We start from the raw sequence: 22,903 nt of genomic DNA on the forward strand, positions 1-22,903 counted from the left end.
TCGGAGTCAGCATATTTCTCACTTTGCTGCTGGCATTTACTTACAGCCACACACAGACATACCAAGAAAAGTTTAATACTTCTGCTACGTGTAACTAAAGGGCCATTCGCATTCTCGAAATCTCTTGTTCATCAGCAACATTCAGTCGGGGATCTCATGTACAATGTTGCTTAGCTGTGGGCAGTGATAATAACAGTTGTCGTAGACCTCTAGCTGGATCAGCATTCAGTGTTAATACTTTAATTCCAAGCTATTTTAAGCTTACTGCAAAAAGGCAAACAGAAATTGTATTTTAACGCTGATTATTTGGTGTAAGTCTTATGGCTATCGATTTATAAGCTTCCCCCCCCCCCCCCCCCCCAATTATGTGCTTTTGTGCAAAAGCTCATGTTTTAAAATTGGCGATTGCTTCTTATTACCTGTTCCACTTAAACTGCTACGGTAAGTTTTTAAATTCAAGATTATTGTGCTGAGGTATGCATATTTCTATGGTTTATTTCAAGTTGTAAGACCCTTGTAAGATCTTCTGGTGCGTAATTTGCAGACATTAGATTTAAAAGAACCGAGTGATGTATGAGCTTGCTCAAGTTGGCAGCCTGACATCAATGCACCATTTGCTATTAGCTCTTTTGTAACTTATTTTTCTGAAACTTGTGAATTTGTTAATGTTGATTCTCTTACTCTTTACCATACCTGAAAGTCATATGTAGAAGCTTAAAGTATTTGGTGAATGTTGGCATATTCATGCTTGGAATTATTCATGATTTTATAGTGGCTGTTATAAAACCTCCTGTGACGTTGTTTTTTGTTGATGTTAAAATGCTGTTGAAACAAATAAATATTATTAAAAGCTTTAGATTTCTTTTTTCTTTTCCGCACTTACCACTTCTAGATCTAAGCTTCCTATCATTTCAAATCCCTTAATCACAGTTTTAAGCCACAGTTTGTGTTGTGATATGTCGTCATCATCATCATCATCATCATCATCATCATCAACATCATCATCACCATGTAGTCTTTTCATGAAGCTGGTACAATGTTTCAAAAAGATTTGCCTCTATCTCTTTCTGGCTGCACAGATGTCATAAGACAGTGTAAGTATGTCATCAATCCCATCCACAGGTCACCAAAATGTAGAAATTTCTAAAAGCAAAAAAATATTCTCATTTCTAACAATCAGCTCTTTGTAAGATTCCCAAATTGCTTCATGATCCACAAACAGTTACAGAAAAGTTGCTACATGGGTATGAATCACCCATCAAGATAACTGTTCACAACCATTTACCAAGTAGTAACTATTTCTCCATGAAAACAAAAACTACCAGTCACAGAACCTTACATTTTGTAATTGATTCGATTTACTTGTGACGCAATACTTACTCTCCGAGAAGCTCCCCCGTGTCCCTGTCCAGCAACCTGATCGTAGAATCTGCGCCACTCACCACGACACACTGTCCGTCCCGTGTTTGACTGACACATGTCACCGGCTCTGTAACAATGGGAGCACTTGATTTAGTCAAAAGAAGCTTTCAAACTTGACATTAGCACATATGCACCAGTAGCAGTTCTCCAGGGAACAAAAAAAAAGTCAGTACAAAATTCACAGAAAACTGATACAGCAATTTGAAAAGCACAAAAAAAGACCATCAAAATAAAATAAAAACACAAAAATGATTTACAACGGCATATACAACAAATATCATTATTGTGCCCCTTAGTTCTTTTTCTTACTTCCTCTTATCTTATCTTTTTTCTTTAAATATTTCTTTAACACTTAGTGAGATTGGGAATTCTAAAACCCCAATACCAAGACAGAGGTTGATAAGATTATCTGTGGACAAATTTAGAAATACAAATGAACTAATTTCACATTGCACCAATCTGGTTATCTTTTATTGTTTGATCATCTTAGTATCATTTATTTTGTGTGTCTCCTCTTACAATTAAATGAATCCTTTCTCTCAGTATTACAATGGTGTCTGTGATCTGGTCTGATGAGTACTAATGGTGGTCAAGAAGTGAAATTTGTGTTTGTCGTCTACTTCTCCATAAGGAAGAAGACAAATGAAATGAGAATAAAGACAAAGATATTATCTTGCATATAATATATAGTTTGGTAAATGTTTACTCTGGAATGTTCATTTTAATGTAACTATTAAATACACTGTCTGCCGAAAGATGAAGCCCCCCACAAGACATGTCTGGACATCAGTATAACTTGTACACATACACCAAATTGGTGGGTATGCAGGTGATTCTCTGTGACAGGCAGAACAGCCATCACAGTGCATTAATGCTGTTTGTATTTAGTGTTGTTACCAGGGTTGGTAAGGTATTAAAAGCATATGATGCCGAGTGATCTCGAGTGAGACAGTATTACCAGCACCTGACAGTTTCTGGGCCTCCCATTTGTCTGTGCAATATCCAGATTTGTGGGCATTCGGATATGACAATGGCTCAATGCCAGGCTGCACTGGAATGTGAGGGCGGGGAGACTCGGAGTCAAAGTTCCTGTCAAACACATCTGACTACCACAAAGGAGGAATGCTGTATTGTGCTCGAAGCACATCGTAACCACGTCACATTTGCTCCTGTCAGCCAAGAACTAGTAGGGGACTCCCTGCAACACTCTGTGTCATCCGGCATCACTGATCGGAGACTAGCAGAAGCTGGACTGGGAAATTCCTGGTTTTATATATAAACAAATATGATGTAACTTACCAAATGAAAGCGTTGGTATGTTGATAGACACACAAACAAACAGAAACACACACACAAAATTCAAGCTTTCGCAACCCACGGTTGCTTCATCAGTAAAGAGGGAATGAGAGGGAAAGACGAAAGGATGTGGGTTTTAAGGGAGAGGGTAAGGAGTCATTCCAATCCCGGGAGCGGAAAGACTTACCTTAGGGGGAAAACAGGGACACACACATATCCATCCACACATATACAGCCACAAGCAGACATATGTCTGCTTGTGTCTGTATATGTGTGGATGGATATGTGTGTGTGTGCGCGAGTGTATACCTGTCCCCTAAGGTAAGACTTTCCGCTCCCGGGATTGGAATGACTCCTTACCCTTTCCCTTAAAGCCCACATCCTTTCGTCTTTCCCTCTCCTTCCCTCTTTACTGATGAAGCAACCATGGGTTGCGAAAGCTTGAATTTTGTGTGTATGTTTGTGTGTTTTTTATTGTCTCTATCTACCAGTGCTTTTTTGTTTGGTAAGTCACAGCATCTTTTTTTAATATACATGCTGTTTCTTCAGGTCGATATTCTTCAACAGTAGTTGTTGAAAATGATGAACAAAAATCTAAATGACAATGTTGGTCGTTGCGGTGGGTGGAGACGCCCGAGGGGAAATGCTGTTGTCATCAGTGCTACCGACAGAAACTGCAACATTTAGCTCCACTGTGCAATTTTGACACTACAACTGCTACGTCGCTGGTGTTTGCAGAAATGGAAAAACAGGGAAGTCAACTTGAAGTGTTCCACACAAATCTGGTATGAGACAAAACCGAACGATGGATCAGTCAGACACCTTTTATTGTGCCACTTACATGCAGTTACCATTGTTAGCAAAGTGGTCATCGCCAAGTGTGACTGTGCATCATATTCCATTCAATTCTTGCTCTAATGGGGATAGGTGGGCTGTTTGCTTGTTTATTTACAGAACAACTAATAATAAATCAATATTTATATAATATAATATATAAATCAATATTTAAATATACAGCTCTAAAACTGGCACTATACTTCCAATATGTGGCCGATATCTTTATAGGCAGGTATGTCAATATTTTTTCTGCCGATAAATCAATACTTTTTTTCAATATATCAAGAGCCGATAATGACATTTTTTTAAAATATCAATATATCGGATTCCCAATATTTTTAAAAATATCAACAGTTCTAGCATGTACTGCTGACAAATGGTGTTGTACTGTGTTCAGCAACGAATCGCCATTCTGTGCCATGCCGGATGACTGTCACTGTGGATTATGGCAATGATCCGGGCAAAGTCCCATTTTTTCTAATTTTTTAGAGAGGTGCAGCTGTGCTACTCCCGGCATTACGGCACGAGGACTTCCAGGTACGATGTTCGGTCATGGGTGGTAGCAATTGATGGAACTCTGGCACTACAGCAGTACGTCACTGGCATGCTGCATCCTCGCGAGACAGTATTGTGGTGTCATTTTTCAACAGGACAATGCTCATCCACACATGGCACATATTTTTTTTGCAAACTGTCTGTGTAATCCTGAGGTAATCACGTGGCCAGTAAGCCTGCCACATCTGTTGTCGATAGAACATTTGGGAACAGCTCGGACATTAACTCCGTCCCACTGCCAGTATCCAGGATATTGAGGATCAGTTACAATAGCTGTAGGGCAGCTTGCCTAAAGAGAGGACGCAATGGATTTGTAACAGCCATCCCAACTGAATCAGTGCACACATCCAGAGTAGAGGGGGGTGCAACACAAATGAAAAGTGCTTATGGAAGTACCGGCGGGGATTTTCCTGGTAGAGATTTTTTACTTGAAGCCACTTCGGTGACTTGCACATTGATGATGATGAAATGATGATGGGGACAACACACACACACACACACACACACACACACACACACACACACACACACACAGACGCCCAAGAGGAGAAATTGTCCTTACTCATTGTGGTAGAAGATGAGCTTCCTCACACAGAACTTTGAAATAACTTCTTTATGTAAATGAATAAAATAACTTCTTCATAGGAAGAAAAACAAATAAATCTGCTCTTGGAAAACTATGAAATTTCATTATGGGAAGAAAAGAAGTTATGTCAAATTAGTCTGGAAGAGAAATGGAATGAAAACTCATCTAAAAGAACCAAAGACCATTCCCCTTAAAGACACAATTGAAATATATTATGAAGAAAATGCAGAGCCAAGACGCTTTATGGGAGACAGAGCAAATTTTTCTTGAGAGATAACAATAAGGCTTTCCTCGAAGAGGAAGGAAAAGCCCCCTTGTATAAGAACATCAGTCTACTTTACTGAGCGAGATTTGCAAATAATTGCAGACAAATTCTTTATATTTCTGTTGTAACAGCTTTGCAGCCAGACAGACATGCCAGTCTGGTCGTAATATATGAGTATTTTCTAGAAGTTTGTTTAAGCAACTGGCAGACAGCTAGATGAGCATGCGCAGAGCTGAAATCGCGTATAAGCAGCGCGTCTGTCCGCTACTGGCTAGTTGGAGTGTGGCTGTTTGGTGTATAAGCAGTGAGAGCAAGCAGCCAGAATCTACTTAAAAAAAAAAAATCTTTCTGGTGCTGCCAAGGTGCCACATTTGCACATGCGCATAGCTGTCTTTGTTAGAAGGAGGAGGGTGGGGGGAGGGAAATTTCATGCGACTCGTGTTTTGTTCGTGGCGCGTTATCAGTCATTTCGAAGCTATGACAGGTCCTGCGTTCGGCTATTTCACGTTTACACTACATTGTTAATAGTAAGGTAAGAAAATCAGATGTTTACCCACCACTATGCGCAGCATTCTAACCAGAAATGGGACGAGAAGCGTTTAAGCAGTGCAATGACCAAACAAGAATTTTTATGTTATCACAGCAGCGCATATGCACTAAAGCCTGTTTTTAGTGCTTGAAAGTAGCAGTCTGGTAGCTGCTTAAACAAACCTAAGTAGTATCGCAGAAGGTGCCGTGTGGTAAATATGGGGCAATCTTTTGCGAATCAACGACAATGTATTCCTTTGATCGATGCACATGAAACAGTGTTCCAGGACATATTATAAGCACACTTAACAGCTACTTTAGTGCAGTACAGGTCCAGTGCCACTCCAATTCAAAAGTTTCTCTTGCGTCACCATGATAAATGGGCTCATACTCCCACATCCTTTGTAAATTTGAGTCGATATTGTTATAACTGAAATAACATCACACAGCTTATCAAGCTGTGAAATTCCATTTTGTTTGCTCCTTCCCTTTGGGGCACTTTACTTTTTTTGTTGAACACTGTATAACCAAATAAACTTTTACCAAACACGGAAGTGAAAAAGGACATATATACTACTACTTACTACACTGCAAGATTCTATACTACTGTGAGAAACTCCTGCAAAATAAAAGACTGAGCCGCAAGGAAGATTAGGGTTTAACTTCCTGTCAAAGACACTGTCATTAGAAACAGATCAGAAGCTCTGAGCAGGGAAGGAAATCCACTGAACCATCTCACTCAGAGTGTGCCACGAGACAGTGTTTCAACTCAGATATTAAAATCTCATGTTAATCACTTAAATTTTTCAGTTCTGCTGGAAGCCTATTGAAAATGATACTTACAAAATAGTATGCACCCTTCTGTACAATGGATAAAGTAGTACAAATTGTTTTCCCATCTTGCATTCACTGACTGAATGAGACAGCTCACTGTGAGTTGACTCCATATTATTCATATAAAATTCCACGAGGGGTATAAGTGCAGGGACTGCAGAGTTACAATCCTGAGGTGCTTTGTAAGAAATCCTATCCTTGTGCTGTCTGTTCTAACTAAAATGGTCATCTGCTTTACAGCTTCTAGTCGCAACCATGACCCAGGCATCAGCTTCATATTTTACTAGAATGCATAATTATCCTCAGCCTCTCGATTAATCACTGTGATTAAGATCAAGCTACTACAGGGTCCTTCAAAAGGTGTAACAATTTTGATAGACCAAATTCTGAACTTTACTTATTTATTTTTTCGAAAGATGTTAACAAAATACATAAACATGTTCATTACACATTCCCACTGCAGGTACAGAAAATGATATTTGTCATATGACTTCCTCCTTCGCAGTGGCATACAAGAGATCTGTCCACGAAATTCACTTTGAGTGTCTGCCAAGACTCCACTTGCATTTTGCCAACATCATGTCAAATTTTCTCTTTTAACTTGGGGATGTTTGGGGTTTACTGACACACACCAATCATTTAAGATAATCTCAGATAAAATTTTGCACAGATGACAAGTGGCACCAACTTACTGAAACCACAGTTCTTGAACATCTGTCCCACTGGAATGAGTCCACAAACAGTTATCATCAAACACTATTTGTTTCCAGTAACTGCCACAGCTTGTCCTGCCACATCTCCAAAAAGTAAAGGCTGATGATGCCACCCATCTGAAAGACACACCAAACTGTCACTCAGTGTGGATGCTTTTCCTTCTCTTCAACAGTGCAATGATTTACTGTCCCAGATAAATCAGTTCTATTTATTCACAAATCGATTTAAGTGGTGGAAGTGCACTCATTATTAAAGAAATGACCCACCCCCCTCCCCCAGGAAACACTATTAAAATCCCAATGATCAGCTGCCAAAGCATTCGCAACGAAGTCCCAGCATTTGAAGCAGTGCTAGAAAGCAGTGGAGCTTACAGTGTTCTGGCTAAAACCTGAAACTGACAGCAGTGAGAATTTTGGGGTAAAACCATAAATAGAAAGGATAGGATAAACTCAAATCTACCGAGATAAAAATTGAAGTTGCATGCTAGATTGTTTGGGAAAGACTAAGTATCAAAGAACATCACAAGTTTCTAACTGGCTCCTTCTACTGACCACCAGACTCACTCCTAGGTGTAACCGTAAACTTTAGAGAAAAACATTGAAGGTCACCCAACAATTGATTGGGACGACTAGTTTTATGAGTGGTAGGCACGGCAGTACAGACTGTGAAATAATACTAAATACTTTCTCTAAAAACTACCTACAGTCTGTTCAAAATTACTTTAGGATTGACAGCTACGGAGGAAGTAGTAGGGTGAGGTCCACGCAGAAGGTGCGGCATGGATTCTGCCAATCCAACAAGACCTGTAATCACAGAAAACACTGGTATTTGCTATGCCTTCACCCCAATCACCACAATACTTTACACCTGCATTACGCTTCAGTCTCAGGCTTCTTAAGGTCCTGTGAGAGCATCTGTTCCACCATGTGACAGTGTATCTTTTCATTTACAGTTCCGGAAGTCACAATTTTATTTGTTGTACAGTACTAAAAAATGTCAGAAGCAAGTTCGTAGAAAGTTGTGAGCGGAAAAGTTTGAAGTCGCTCACTTGGCCAGTTTTGATATTTTAACAAGAAAGTAAATATCACTGATTGTAATATAATTGCTGCAATACTGAGACACTGTTTTTTTTTTGTGTTTCTTGTTTGCTTTTAATCTTTCTCTCAATACTGGTTGGCCTATTTAAGATAGTTTTCTTGTCGCAATAAACATGCATAAATCTTATTTTCCTTACGTTAGAAATAAGTAGGCAGATCAAAAAACTGAATAACAGATTAACGATAAATCTAGCAATCCATTTCTTGTAATGAAACCACGTGAGTGACAACTTAGTACTTGAGTGGACCACTGTGTGTCACATTTAACTGACATTATCTTGAGTTAGAAAACACAGACACAGCTCCAGTTTGGAGCACATGTACTCGAAGAGTTTCTTCTCATGTGTTCACCTAACGTCAACAACAGAAAGGTTTCTAAAAGAGAGAGAGAGAGAGAGAGAGAGAGAGAGAGAGAGAGAGAGAAATCAATAACAATGTCAAGAAATGTATTTTTGCAGACTGTCCGTATACCATCTTAATAATTTGTTTCCAAAAATAAAACTAAGACGAAAACACAGACTGCATTTCCAGAACACACCAAAGCCAATATTATATTTTTAAACTGAACAGTTTGCGAGTATGTGCGAGCTGAATAAAATGTAATATTATGCATGTGTTATGTACGGGACACGACAACTCTGTTTCACACCTCCATGTGCTCCTGCTCCAATGTAAGTCCTAAAGTAATTTTGATCGGATTATAGAACAGATAGTCCAGAAGCCCACTTACGATGGAAACAAAAAGGGTACAACAAAGCATCCTCCCTCATTCAAAGTTCAAATAAAAAAGACCGATGGATCACAATAGAGAAACTGTATTACTAACACCTGATATCTATGGAGTGGGAAGTTTTATTTACATGCATTGCCACAGCAATAGGTTGATACAGCAGTATAAAAACTACAACAACAAGGACTAAACAGAACAATGAATACATAGAACTGATGTCAATTAGTACAAATTGTAATCTGAAACAAATTCCCAACCATGCCTTGGACACATGAAGAATGTGCAACACATTGGGATCATTTTTGGTAAACGGTTATTTTCCCACCAACTCTTGTGATTCTTTGTGAAGGGGAAGTACCCTATAGGTTTTAATGAGTGAGTTTGCAAGAATCGAAACATGTGACATAAATAGCCATATTTTTTGATTGCACTGATTTAGATGCATAACATTTTTACACCATCAAAAAACCAAAGACCTCAGTATGTGACATAAATTTCAACTTGATATGTCTACCTATTCCTGAGAAAAAGGAGTCTCAACAAATGGACAACAGACATAGTGTGTGATAGCAAGTAACAAAAAATTTTTTCTTTATATGATTTACTTACAAATTAACAGTTTTCAGATTTTTTCATTTGGTTGTAATATGAAACCTTACTTCTTGGCAGATATCGTGATTCTAGGTCAACAGGAAGTACCCTGTAGATTGTGATGAGCAAGTTTGTGAATATCAAGATATGGTACATAAATGAGTGTCTTTTGACTGCTTTGACTTATAAGCTTCACTTGTTTTACATTGCAAAGAGACCGTAGACCTTAACATGTGATATAAATTTTAACTTAACACCTCTATTTGTTCCTCAGAAAAGAGGTTCTGAACAATCAGGCAGACAGAAAGATGGACAAACAAGTTATCCTGTAAGTGATCCTTTTTTACTGGTTGTGGTATGGAACCCCAAAATGGGAGGAAGGCTATGCAGCATTCAAACTCTAGAAAATATTAATGCAGTATGGCGTTTATTTCAGCAGTTTCCTGAGAGATATGCTCGAAAATACACTATAGCTCGTCAGTTATCCAGCTGAAGTGTGCATCAAATTTTGCAACAGGAGTTGCGGTTTCATCCAAACAAAATGGTTGTTTTTCAACAATTGCCTGAGCATGATTATGACAATTATGTGAGGTTATGCGAAAACATCCGAGAAAATGTACCTGAAGATGCCGTGGTCCTTTGTGGTGATTCAGCATATTTCTATTTATTGGGATTCATTGATCATCAATATTTCTGTTATTGGAATGGACAGAACCATTGTGAACTTCAAGAAAAACCACTACATAACAACCGCGTTACTGTATGGTGCGAACTTGGAAGAGTTGGGATAACTGGTCCTTAGTCTTTTGAAGAGGATGGTGCTACTGGGACAGTCAACTCTCAATAATACACACATGATCAACACTTTTCTTTTTTTTCCCAGCAAGATTCAGGGAACTGCAGATTGACAAGGTATGGCTTCAGCAGTACAGAGCCACTGCTCACACAGTTCAGATTTCTCTCCAAGTGCTGAGACAGATGTTTACCAGACACTTAATCTCTTCACATGATGACATCCCCTGGCCAGCACTATCACTGGATCTTAAGCTCTGCAATTTTTATGTATGGCGGCATCTTTAGGCTGAGGTCTTCACACAAAAGCCGAGGACTTTTGCCAGCCCGAAAAACTGTGATAGAAGAAGAAACTGGTCTTATCTGGCAAGAAATGCTTATTACAGTGATGCAGTCTTTCCGAAGTTGCGTTCAACAATGCACTGATAGCTGATGACACCAGGTGAATGATATATTGTTCAAAAAAATGAAAAATTTCCACTGTATGGAGATCATTCATGTTAATACAATTTCTTTGTTTTGATCCATCTGTTTTTTATTTTAACTTTAAATTAGGGAGTATGTTTTGCTGTACCCTATATTAGATGTAATGGGAACAACAGACCTGTTGTCTTGGGGGATATTCACACTGAAACAGGTATTGCTGACCATGAGACGGATGTAGCAACAATGAATCACAAAGAACAAAGGGTAACTTAAACAAGTAGAAAGATTTGCATACTCAGTAAACTAGGCAAAGCGGCAATAGAGTCATACATGAATGAGGAAATGAAAACATTTAACTCTGGAGAGAAGCCTGTAAAAGGAATGTGGCTCAAGTTTAAAAGAAAAGTTGCCTGTGCACTTCACAGATGTGTACCTAGTAGAACAGTTTATGATGGGATGAACCCAAGAAAGAAATTTCTATAGAAAGAGTGACTAGCGTATAATAGAAGCAAAAGAAGGGTGTAAAGATGTAAAAAAAAAAGCAGAAATGCTTAACTCTGCTCAAATGTTCCTTTAAAAAGAGATCCCGGAGTTTAATTTTTGAACCATTGCAAAGATGAGTGATACAGTGTTAGGGGCAGTAAAAGACACTGTAAAACTGAATAAATCTGCAGGTTCTGATGGCATAATTGTAAGATTCTATACAGAATTTGAAGCTGAATTAGCCCCTGTTTAAAACATAATATATCATACAAGATCCCACAAACAAGAAACTGTGTCCAGCTATTGGAAAAAAGCACAAGTCACATTTGTCTACAACACGGATAGCAGAAGCGACACTAAAACAACTATCCAATACATACATCTGTTCCTGAATCTTATAGCCTGGACTGAAATGTAATGAGGTATCTCGAACAGAATGACTTCCACGTCAATCAACATGGATTCCAAAAACACTGGTCATGTGAAACTATGGTTTTCTTACATCCTGAAATCCATGGATGAATACATTCATGTAGATGCAGTATTTCTTGACAGGCACAAAGCATTTAACTCATATTAAAGAAGAAAAAGAAAATGAGAAGCATCCCATCATGCACTTAGCACTCATTTGAAACGTGTAGATGCAGATCAGCGCATAAGAAATCATATTTTCTAATGTGGAGTTATACAGCACTGATAACAACATAACAACATATTAAGAGCCAATTAAACACTTCTTCCTTCAACTCACGGGCAACACAGTCTGTGACAAGTTCGCCGGCTCGTACATCGTACCGCCGTACCCTTCCGTCCAGTGATCCTGTCACTATCTCGTGGTCAGTGACGAACAGTGATGTCACAGCATCTGAGGATTCTGCCAAGACCATCTCCGCATCGCGTGTCTGCCGGCAACGGATGTCCCAGCAACGCACAGTGCAGTCCTGTGAAGGAAATTGCCAAGTCTCAATCAGACCATTGTGTTAATGCTAAGTGAAGTGTCTTGAGAGACACAGAAAGATAAAAAGGGATGACTCTGGCTATGCAAACATTTCTATTTCTTAGAGTGCCGGTCATTTTTGTGGATTTTCAATATGTTTTATTAAGGTCAATAGTCAACATTTACCTGTGTTACTTACTACCTCTTTATAAAAGACTGAAACTATTTCTCCTAGATTTCATATTTCCAGTTTCTTTGATGTTTAGTTTTCTTCTCTTAATATTTTTAATTAATGTTATGTTTTCCAAAATGTGTAAAAGTTTGCTACTCCTAATAATCTACTACTTCCAGTAATTGAAAAACAGCATCCTAAAACCATAATTATAAATTATTACATACTATTTTCACACAGTATAATTTTTTGGTGTTATACCCTCTGAAACACACTCTTGGCAGAAATAATGTAAACAACTGTTTCAACAAACATTTTTACAAACTCAAATGAGAAACACTCATTTGAAGTGTGGCACAGTTCTTCACGCACAAAGTCTTGTATGAAACATTGATATTATCATTCTCGACATCACTGTCAACAAACAAACAGCTGCTGCCCTCCAGCAACTTGATTCCATACAACAAACATAACTCACCAGCTGATTTAGAAACTGCATTTCCACGATCCTCCAGCTGTTTTAGAAGCTACACGTCCCTCACAACACAATGAAGACCACTGAGCCCATCAATATATGTGATTTTGTATTTAAAAGACATTTGACAGGGTCAACAGTGAAAGTTTTAACATTTTCAACGTTAGTGTTATTAGAGATGACCTGATAGTTCATTTCAGGAGGATTTGGGGGGGGGGGGGGAATCATCTCAGAGTTTACTGTGGGAATCTCACATCAGAGTGGTCTAGGATTTGAGCCTACGCCTTTTGCATATGGGCTAGTGTGTAACGACCCCTTCACCATATCTGGTCACAGGAGGCTGTGCTACAGAACAGAGATAAACAAAATTGTCTGTGCTCTAGATGTTACTTCCAAACATTTTTGGTAAACAGTGCTGCACAGTTTGAGTATACAGTGCCTGAAATAAAAAGTGAAACAACCAGAAGGCACAGGTGTCTATAGAACTTCATACATGTGCACACCATTGGTGACTATGTAAGTGATTAGAGATGCAATCCTCTGTGGGACATAGAACAGTCACGAGAGTGCATAACTGTTGTCTGTGTTTACTGTTAATACCAGGCAGGTGGAGCACATACGGGGTGCGAACAGTGTCAGATGTTGAGTGGTCACTGCGAAGGGCACGAACTCGTATGAGACAGCGTAATCGGCACCTGACAATGTTTGAAAGGGGCCTCATTGTGGGTCTACACTGGGTCAGATGAACAGTCATGCAATATCTAGATTTGTAGGGGCTCGGATGTGGCACCGGCCTGATGTCAGATTGTTTGGGAACATGAGGGCAGGTAAACTCATCATCAAGGTTGTACTTGGCCATATCCAACCACCCAAGAGGGGACTGCCATATTCTGCATGTAGCACATCATAATCCCCTGCCATTTACACCTGCCACTCCAGAACAAATAAACGGCTACCTGTAACATTCTGTGTGATCCCACTCCATTAGCCAGATTAGGGAATTACCATCCTGTGTACTAATCGCACACTTTTGCTTGGCCCCTGCTCGGAGAATGAAGGGGGCAGAAGCTTGCTATAAGCTTGTAGCACATTGGCTGCCAAGACAGGCCCCGCCTCCTTACCCCAGAACAGCCAGTTTACAGCATATAAGAGAAACAAACAGGTAAAGAATTAGTGCAGAAGGGATGTGAAAGTTTACGGCGAGTCGCTATAAGCCCCAGGTACAGCCTCTTTGCTCATTTCTGTAAACAATATTAACAATCACAATCCATGACAATGCACACGGATCAACACTATATCCACAACTACTACGTATTGTTACAGCACACAACACTGTTACATGGCTAAGGTTGGCAATGAGCATAAACATTATGGAGCAACACACTCAGCTGACTTACACACTCAGCTGACTTCCACTGATCACAGAGGGGTCAACAAAAAGTTTGCTATCAGTATATGGTGCCGTAAACACTACAACACAAGTGACTGCAGCTGGTACCGTGACCGGGACTTCGACTGCAAACAAAAGGCACAGCATTCTGTTCAGTGGTGAACCACAGTTCTGCACTGTTGTGTATGACTTCATGCACAACAGTAAGGAGAGGTAGGCTACAATGTGGTGCAGCAGTTGTCATCATACAGAAGCTGTACAGAAGCAGAAACGCTCAGTGAACTTAACTTATAGCTTTCTCCATTAGATAACATAATGGTAAGACAGAGATTTAGGAATCAGATTTTAAATTGTAAGACATTTCCAGGGGCAGATGTGGACTCTGATCACAATCTATTGGTTATGAACTGCAGATTAAAACTGAAGAAACTGCAAAAAGGTGGGAATTTCAGGAGATGGGACCTGGATAAACTGAAAGAACCAGAGGTTGTACAGAGTTTCAGGGAGAGCATAAGGGAACAATTGACAGGAATGGGGGAAAGAAATACAGTAGAAGAAGAATGGGTAGCTCTGAGGGATGAAGTAGTGAAAGCAGAAGAGGATCAAGTAGGTAAAAAGACGAGGGCTAGTAGAAATCCTTGGGTAACAGAAGAGATACTGAATTTAATTGATAAAAGGAGAAAATACAAAAATGCAGTAAGTGAAGGAGGCAAAAAGGAATACAAACGTCTCAAAAATGAGATCAACAGGAAGTGCAAAATGGCTAAGCAGGGATGGCTAGAGGACAAATGTAAGGATGTAGAGGCTTATCTCACGAGGGGTAAGATACATACTGCCTACAGGAAAATTAAAGAGACCTTTGGAGAAAAGAGAGCCACTTGTATGAATATCAAGAGCTCAGATGGAAACCCAGTTCTAAGCAAAGAAGGGAAAGCAGAAAGGTGGAAGGAGTATATAGAGGGTCTATACAGGGGCGATGTTCTTGAGGACAATATTATGGAAATGGAAGAGGATGTAGATGAAGATGAAATGGGAGATATGATACTTCGTGAAGAGTTTGACAGAGCACTGAAAGACATTAGTTGAAACAAGGCCCCGGGAGTAGACAACATTCCATTAGAACTACTGACAGCCTTGGGAGAGCCAGTCCTGACAAAACTCTACCATCTGGTGAGCAAGATGTATGAGACAGGCGAAATTCCCTCAGACTTCAAGAAGAATATAATAATTCCAATCCCAAAGAAAGCAGGTGTTGACAGATGGGGTGTGAAAATTGACGAACTATCAGTTTAATAAGTCACAGCTGCAAAATACTAACACGAATTCTTTACAGACGAATGGAAAAACTGGTAGAAGCCAACCTCGGGGAAGATCAGTTTGGATTCCGTAGAAATGTTGGAACATGTGAGGCAATACTGACCCTACGACTTATCTTAGAAGAAAGATTAAGGAAAGGAAAACCTACATTTCTAGCATTTGTAGACTTAGAGAAAGCTTTTGGCAATGTTGACTGGAATACTCTCTTTCAAATTCTGAAGATGGCAGGGGTAAAATACAGGGAGCGAAAGGCTATTTACAATTTATACTGAAAGCAGATGGCAGTTATGAGAGTCGAGGGACGTAAAAGGAAAGCAGTGGTTGGGAAGGGAGTGAGACAGGGTTGTAGCCTATCCCCGATGCTATTCTATCTGTATATTGAGCAAGCAGTAAAGGAAATAAAAGAAAAGTTCAGAGTAGGTATTAAAATCCATGGAGAAGAAATAAAAACTTTGAGGTTCGCCAATGACATTGTAATGCTGTCAGAGACAGCAAAGGACTTGGAAAAGCAGTTGAACGGAATGGACAGTGTCTTGAAAGGAGGGTACAAGATGAACATCAACAAAAGCAAAATGAGGATAATGGAATGTAGTCGAATTAAGTCGAGTGATGCTGAGGGAATTAGATTAGGAAATGAGACGCTTAAAGTAGTAAAGGAGCTTTGCTATGTGGGGAGCAAAGTAACTGATGATGGTCGAAGTAGAGAGGATATAAAATGTAGACTGGCAATGGCAAGGAAAGCGTTTCTGAAGAAGAGAAATTTGTTAACATCAAGTATTGATTCGAGTGTCAGGAAGTCATTTTTGAAAGTATTTGTATGGAGTGTAGCCATGCATGAAAGTGAAACATGGACAATAAATAGTTTAGACAAGAAGAGAATAGAAGCTTTCGAAATGTGGTGCTACAGAAGAATGTTGAAGATTAGATGGGTAGATCACATAACTAATGAGGAGGAATTGAATAGAATTGGGGAGAAGAGGAGTTTGTGGCACAACTTGACTAGAAGAAGGGATCGGTTGGTAGGGCATACTCTGAGGCATCAAGGGATCACCAATTTAGTACTGGAGGGAAGCGTGGAGGGTAAAAATCGTAGAGGGAGACCAAGAGATAAATACACTAAGCAGATTCAGAAGGATGTAGGCTGCAGTAGGTACTGGGAGATGAAGAAGCTTGCACAGGATAGAGTAGTATGGAGAGCTGCATCAAACCAGTCTCAGGACTGAAGACCACAACAGCAACAACAGCTTTCTCCAAGCATTGTGAAGAAACTTTACAAAAGAACAAACAGCGATAACGTGCAGTTATTACAAGAAGCGAACTAAATAGCTCCGTGCAGTGCGAGGCTCCTGCTACTAATGCACGAGTGAACTGTCGAAGATTGACTACGACCAGAGACTGTTGAAGACTGCGACTGAGGCTGGGCTGTGTAGCTGCCACTGGCCCTCCTATATCAAGCCAGTACTCATAGTTGGAGGCTCGGCTCAGCAGGCATACGTCATTGGATCTGCCGGGTCCCGTTTGACCACTATCGGTGTCTGTCAGGAATGTGCATTGCTATTGAAAACAGTATTCTAGCAGTTACTATTTTCGATTATTTATTGCAAATAGAACAGCAGATTTCTTCACCTATATATGCACAATGCAGAATATTGATTTACATTCCCAGTCACCTGCCAGCTCCTAAATCATTGATCCTCTGCAGGTCTTCTTGCAATTCATTTCAGTCTTCTGGCATTGCAATTTTCCAATAGACAACAAAATCATCCATAAATAGTCTTATGTGGTCACTAATATTATCCATTAAATGAACAACGTAATTTGTCAACCGTAACGGCCCTAAAATACTATCTTGGGGTACTCCTGAAATTATCTGAACATATGTTGATTTTGTTCCATCATGAACATCTTTAGCTCTATCGAGAAGGAACTAGTCCAAAAACTAAGCACAAATCTGGTATGCTACAAAGTAAGTTTGTGTTTTGTTTACTAAACAACAGTGTGGAATGCCTTCCGGAAGTCAAAGAACACAGTATCAACTTGGACGGCTTTATCTAGAATGCTCCAGATCTCACACATGAACAGAGCAAGCTGAGACTCACAAGATCTCTGTTTGCATCCTTCTGAATCTGCTTAGTGTATTCATCTCTTGGTCTCCGTCTACGATTTTTACCCTCCACACTGCCCTCCAGTACCAAATTGATGATCCCTTGATGCCTCAGAACATGTCCTACCAACCGATCCCTTCTTCTAGTCAAGTTTTGCCGCAAACTCCTCTTCTCCCTAATTCTATTCAATACCTCCTCATTGGTTATGTGATCTACCCATCTAATCTTCAGCATTCTTCTGTAGCACCACATTTCGAAAGCTTCTATTCTCCTCCTGTCCGAACTATTTATCGTCCATGTTTCACTTCCATACATGGCTACAGTCCATACAAATACTTTCAGAAACAATTTCCTGACATTTAAATCAATACTCGATGTTAACAAATTTCTCTTCTTCAGAAACGCTTTCCTTGCCATTGCCAGTATACATTTTATATCCTCTCTACTTCGACCATCATCAGTTATTTTGCTCCCCAAATAGCAAAACTCCTTTACTACTTTAAGTGTCTCATTTCGTAATCTAATTCCCTCAGCATCACCCGATTTAATTTGACTACATTCCATTATCCTCGTTTTGCTTTTGTTGATGTTCTTCTTATACCCTCCTTTCAAGACACTGTCCATTCCGTTCAACTGCTCTTCCAAGTCCTTTGCTGTCTCTGACAGAATTACAATGTCATCGGCAAACCTCAAAGTTTTTATTTCTTCTCCATGGATTTTGATACCTACTCCGAACTTTTCTTTTGTTTCCTTTACTGCTTGCTCAATACACAGATTGAATAGCATCAGGGAGAGGCTACAACCCTGTCTCACTCCCTTCCCAACCACTGCTTCCCTTTCATGTCCCTCGACTCTTATAACTGCCATCAGGTTTCTGTACAAATTGTAAATAGCCTTTCGCTCCCTGTATTTTACCCCTGCCATCTTCAGAATTTGAAAGAGAGTATTCCAGTCAACATTGTCAAAAGCTTTCTCTAAGTCTACAAATGATAAAAATGTAGGTTTTCCTTTCCTTAATCTTTCTTCTAAGATAAGTCGTAGGGTGAGCATTGCCTCACGTGTTCCAACATTTCTACGGAATCCAAATTGATCTTCCCCGAGGTTGGCTTCTACCAGTTTTTCCATTCGTCTGTAAAGAATTCGTGTTAGTATTTTGCAGCTGTGACTTATTAAACTGTACTAGTGGTGATGAATTTTTTTTTTTTTTTTTTCACTCTGAGCAGTCTCACTCACCTCTCACCTACTGCTTGCTTAGTGAACAATGCAGTTCATATTTGCTGTTTTGTTTCGGTACAAGTTTACATAACCTTCCACTCATTCTCTTTTTATATAGAGAATAAAAGAGGTTCCATCACACTTCCCTGGCACACTCACAGTACCCTTGTCTCTGATGAATATTCACTGTCTAGGACAACTTAAGAAGCCTTTGAGCCACTCACGTATATGAGAATGTCGTCTGTATGCTCACACTTTCATTAACACCCTGCAGTGGGACACCATGTCAATGCTTTCTGGAACTCTTGATCCACGGTCTGCAGGACGTCATGCGAGAAAAGGGCATGCTAAGTTTCCTACAAGTGATGCTTTCTAAACCCGTGCAAATTTGTGGACAGAAGTTTTTGCGTCTGGGTAATTGGTTTGTAATTTTGGGGATCATTCTTTTAGCCTCTTTATGTACAATAGTCACCAACACTTTTTTCCAGATGCTGGGAACTTTGTGCTGGACTACACATTTGCAACAAATGCTAGGTAAGTAAGGGGTCAACACAGTAAATTACTCTGTAAAAGAGAACTGGGATTCCATCCAAACCTGTTGACTTTTTTTTTCCACTCCTTCAGTTGCTACTATATGCGAGGGATGTCTATTAGCATGTCCTACATGTGGAAGTCTGTGCGACTCTCAAATGATTCTCCTGTGTGAATGATTTTTTTTTTTTTCCAATATCAAATTTAAAATTTATGCTTTTCTCTTGTGATCTTCTACTGCCACACCAGACTAGTCAATGAGTGACGGGATAGAAGGATTTGACCCGCTAAGTAATTTTACATAGGACCAGAACTTCCTCAAGTTCTCTGTGAGATCTTTTGCTAAGGTATGATGGTGGTAGCTGTTCTGTTCCATGAGGAACAGAATCTTCTTGTAGACTAGCAAATTTGGGAGCCCTCTTTTGAACGGAGAGTGTAACAATCCTCGTTTCTTCAGTATTCTTCAAATTTTGTTATTAAACTACAGTGGGTCCTTCCCATTATTCATCCCCTTACTCAGCACATACTTCTTCACAGCGTGATTACAATCAGTTCAAACTTTTCACATAGTTCCTCTACATCCATCACATTAGAACTACACAATGTCCATTCATTGTCTAAGTGGGATGCTAACAACTGTTTTATCTGCCCTTTCCAGCAAAAGTACTCTCCTAGACTTCTCGGTGGGTATATTAACTTTAGAAACCATCATCACTATGATGAGATCCTGATCATTAATCCATCTCTCTGTACTGATACTATCCATAAGGTCAGGCCCATTTGTAGCTACAAAGTCTACACTATTTCCATTGCGTGTGGGCTGTCAAATTAGCTGCTCAAGACTGCTTTCATAAAATGTGTTCAAAAGTACTTCACAAGACTGCCTTTCAGTACCACCTGCAATGAATCCACGAACGTCCCAGTCTACACTCGGTAGGTCGAAGTTATTAAACTGATACATTGGTAATACACCTGTCAGCATCTGCCTTCAGTTAATGGCCACTACAACCCATAATAACCACAATAACTGAAACTTATACATTTCTTTTGATCATGTCTTGATAACTATTAATTTCACTGCACCTCTGAAAAGGAGCTTATCACCAGGCCACAATTGCAACATTTCCTTACCTGTGATCCAGAGACGATGATACTGGATTCCTCATTGAAGCGGATACAGTTGATGCGACCTGCGTGTCCACGGAGACGTCGGAGGGGCCTTCCTGTTGCCACATCCCACAGCACCACGATGCGATCACCACCTCCAGAGCACAGCTGACTGCAAGTAAAACGAGGGAATTCCGAATAACTACTTCGACAGTATGTAAATGGCATTTGACTCAGTATCACACCGACACTTATCAATGAAATTATAATTATATGGGATATTAAAAAATGTGATTGAATTTAGGATTGACTGAGAGAAGGGGGACAGCAAATTATCTTCATTGTTGAGTCATTGACACAAATAGAAATAATCACACAATGCAAGCTCCCAAGACAAGTATGCAGTGGACCAGGGAACCACCAAATTCACTTCTCTGATGCTACTGATTTACCAAGAATTAGATACAACCATTACTATACTAGGATGAACAGAGGCCAATTAAATTCAAAAGGACAAACACAGCTTTAATAGAATAGAGGAAAGATTTAAAGTAGACAAGTTGTTGGCCTTAATGCTAAACAAAGCAAGCAGCACCAACTATTCCCCCTACAGGCTCCAGGACACATGTTGGCGCAGATTTGCAATCTTAGGCAGCAGTAAGATGATGTCATGAACAGACCCTTGGTTGGATATGTATAAACAGTTCGGCTTGTTGAGCTTATTCGAGATTGTAACTGCTTTTTGAATCATTATAGACTCCACTGAAGTCTCCAGCATTGGAAATCAAACTGTTAGGCAGAGAATTCTGCCTTGGACCACGACCTAATGCTCACAATACAAAAATCATCAGCTACAGATGTAGAAGTAACTTCAATCCTGTCCCAGGGAAGTCAGTAGAGATTCCGCTGTTCATGTTGTACATTAATGATCTAGCAACTGGAATCATTTTACTCGTACAAATACCTGACAGTGTAAGTCTGTTGGCATATAAAATGCAATGACTACACAGACTAATTTGTATGCATATCAGTCAGCCGACTTCAGTACACTGGTAGCATACTCGGAAAATGTAGACAGTCTACAAAGGAAAAACCCTGCAAAACACTCATGTGGCTCATCTCTGATTATTGCTTAAGTGTGTAGGACTCAAAAGAAATAACTAATGGGAGATATTGAATGTATATATAATTTAATTGGATGGATAAAAAATCTACTCACTGAACAGCAGGAGAACACACACATAAAAGAAGGTTACAATTAGGCAAGCTTTTGGTGCCAGTGGCTCCTTCTTCGGACAGATGAGTTAAAGGGGAAGGAAGAGGGGTGAAGACCTGGAGAGGTCTAGGAAAAGGGACAGATTTAGGGAAAGTCGCCCAGAACCAAAGGTTGGGGACACTTACCAGGTGGGATGAGAAGCAAAGACTCAATGTGTATATAGAAGAGCAGCATGAACGATCACAGGCTTGTTTGACCCACAGGAGTGTGTCTTGGAAATGATGAAAAATGTAACCTCTCTGGCACTTCAGGACCACTATCAGCTTCAGAGTCATTAATGAAATCTTTGTTATCTGGATCGAAGGTGAGGACACCCTATCCACATTCCTCCACAACCTCAACAGTTTCTTCCCCATTTGCGTCACCTGGTCCTACTCAACCCAACAAGCCACCTTCCTAGATGTTGACCTCCGCCTCAGAAATGGCTACGTAAGTACCTCCGACTGTATCAAACCTACTTACTACCAGCAATACCCCAACTTTGACAACTGCCACCCATTCCATACCAAGAAGTCCCTTCTGTACACATCCTAGCCACCCGTAGTCATCTGCAGTGATGAGCAGTCCCTCTCAAAATATATTGAGGGTCTCACTGAAGTCTTCACTGACTGTAATTATCCTCCCAAGGTTGTACAAAAGCAAATCTCCTGTGGCTTGTCTTTCCAGTCTCCCACCACCTTCCAAAGTCCCACCGTCCAGCCACAGAGGAGCATTCCCCTTGTAACTCAGTACCACCCAGGACTGAATTACATTCTCTGTCAGGGTTTCGACTACCTCTCGTCATGCCCTGATACGAGAAATGTCCTGCTCACTATCCTTCTCACCCCTCCCGCAGTGGTATTCCACTGTCCACCGATCCTACACAATATACTTGTCCATCCTTACACAACACCTGCTCACAATCCCTTACCTCATGACTCATACCCCTGTAATAGACCTAGATTCAACACCTGTCACATACATCCTCCTACCACCACCTACTCCAGTCCAGCCACTAACATCACCTAACTGATCAAAGGCAGGACTATCTGTGAAACCAGTCGTGTTGTACAACCTAAGTTGCAACCACTGTGCTGCATTCTATGTAGGCATGACAACCAACAAGCTGTCTGTCCGCACGAATGGCCACTGACAAACTGTGGCCAAGAATCAAGTGGACCACCCAGTTGCTGAACACACTGCCAAACACGATATCCTTTATTTCAATGACTGCTTCGCAGCC

The 22,903-nt window shown here is 40.1% G+C and overlaps 1 protein-coding gene across 1 annotated transcript in view; it reads right to left on the reverse strand.

Moving 5' to 3' along the window:
• Positions 1–22,903, reverse strand: part of LOC124551054 (WD repeat domain-containing protein 83) — a 52,920-nt gene that overhangs the window by 7,852 nt on the left and 22,165 nt on the right. Inside the window, exons 3-5 of the mRNA XM_047125929.1 lie at positions 20,430–20,577; positions 11,908–12,097; positions 1,381–1,489 (exon numbers count right to left, since the gene is read on the reverse strand). Coding sequence (XP_046981885.1) covers positions 1,381–1,489; positions 11,908–12,097; positions 20,430–20,577 — 447 coding nt within the window. The remainder of the gene's footprint in view (positions 1–1,380; positions 1,490–11,907; positions 12,098–20,429; positions 20,578–22,903) is intronic.

The sequence above is a fragment of the Schistocerca americana genome, chromosome 9 (assembly GCF_021461395.2).
Source record: "Schistocerca americana isolate TAMUIC-IGC-003095 chromosome 9, iqSchAmer2.1, whole genome shotgun sequence".
NCBI classification, from domain to species: Eukaryota; Metazoa; Arthropoda; class Insecta; order Orthoptera; family Acrididae; genus Schistocerca; species Schistocerca americana.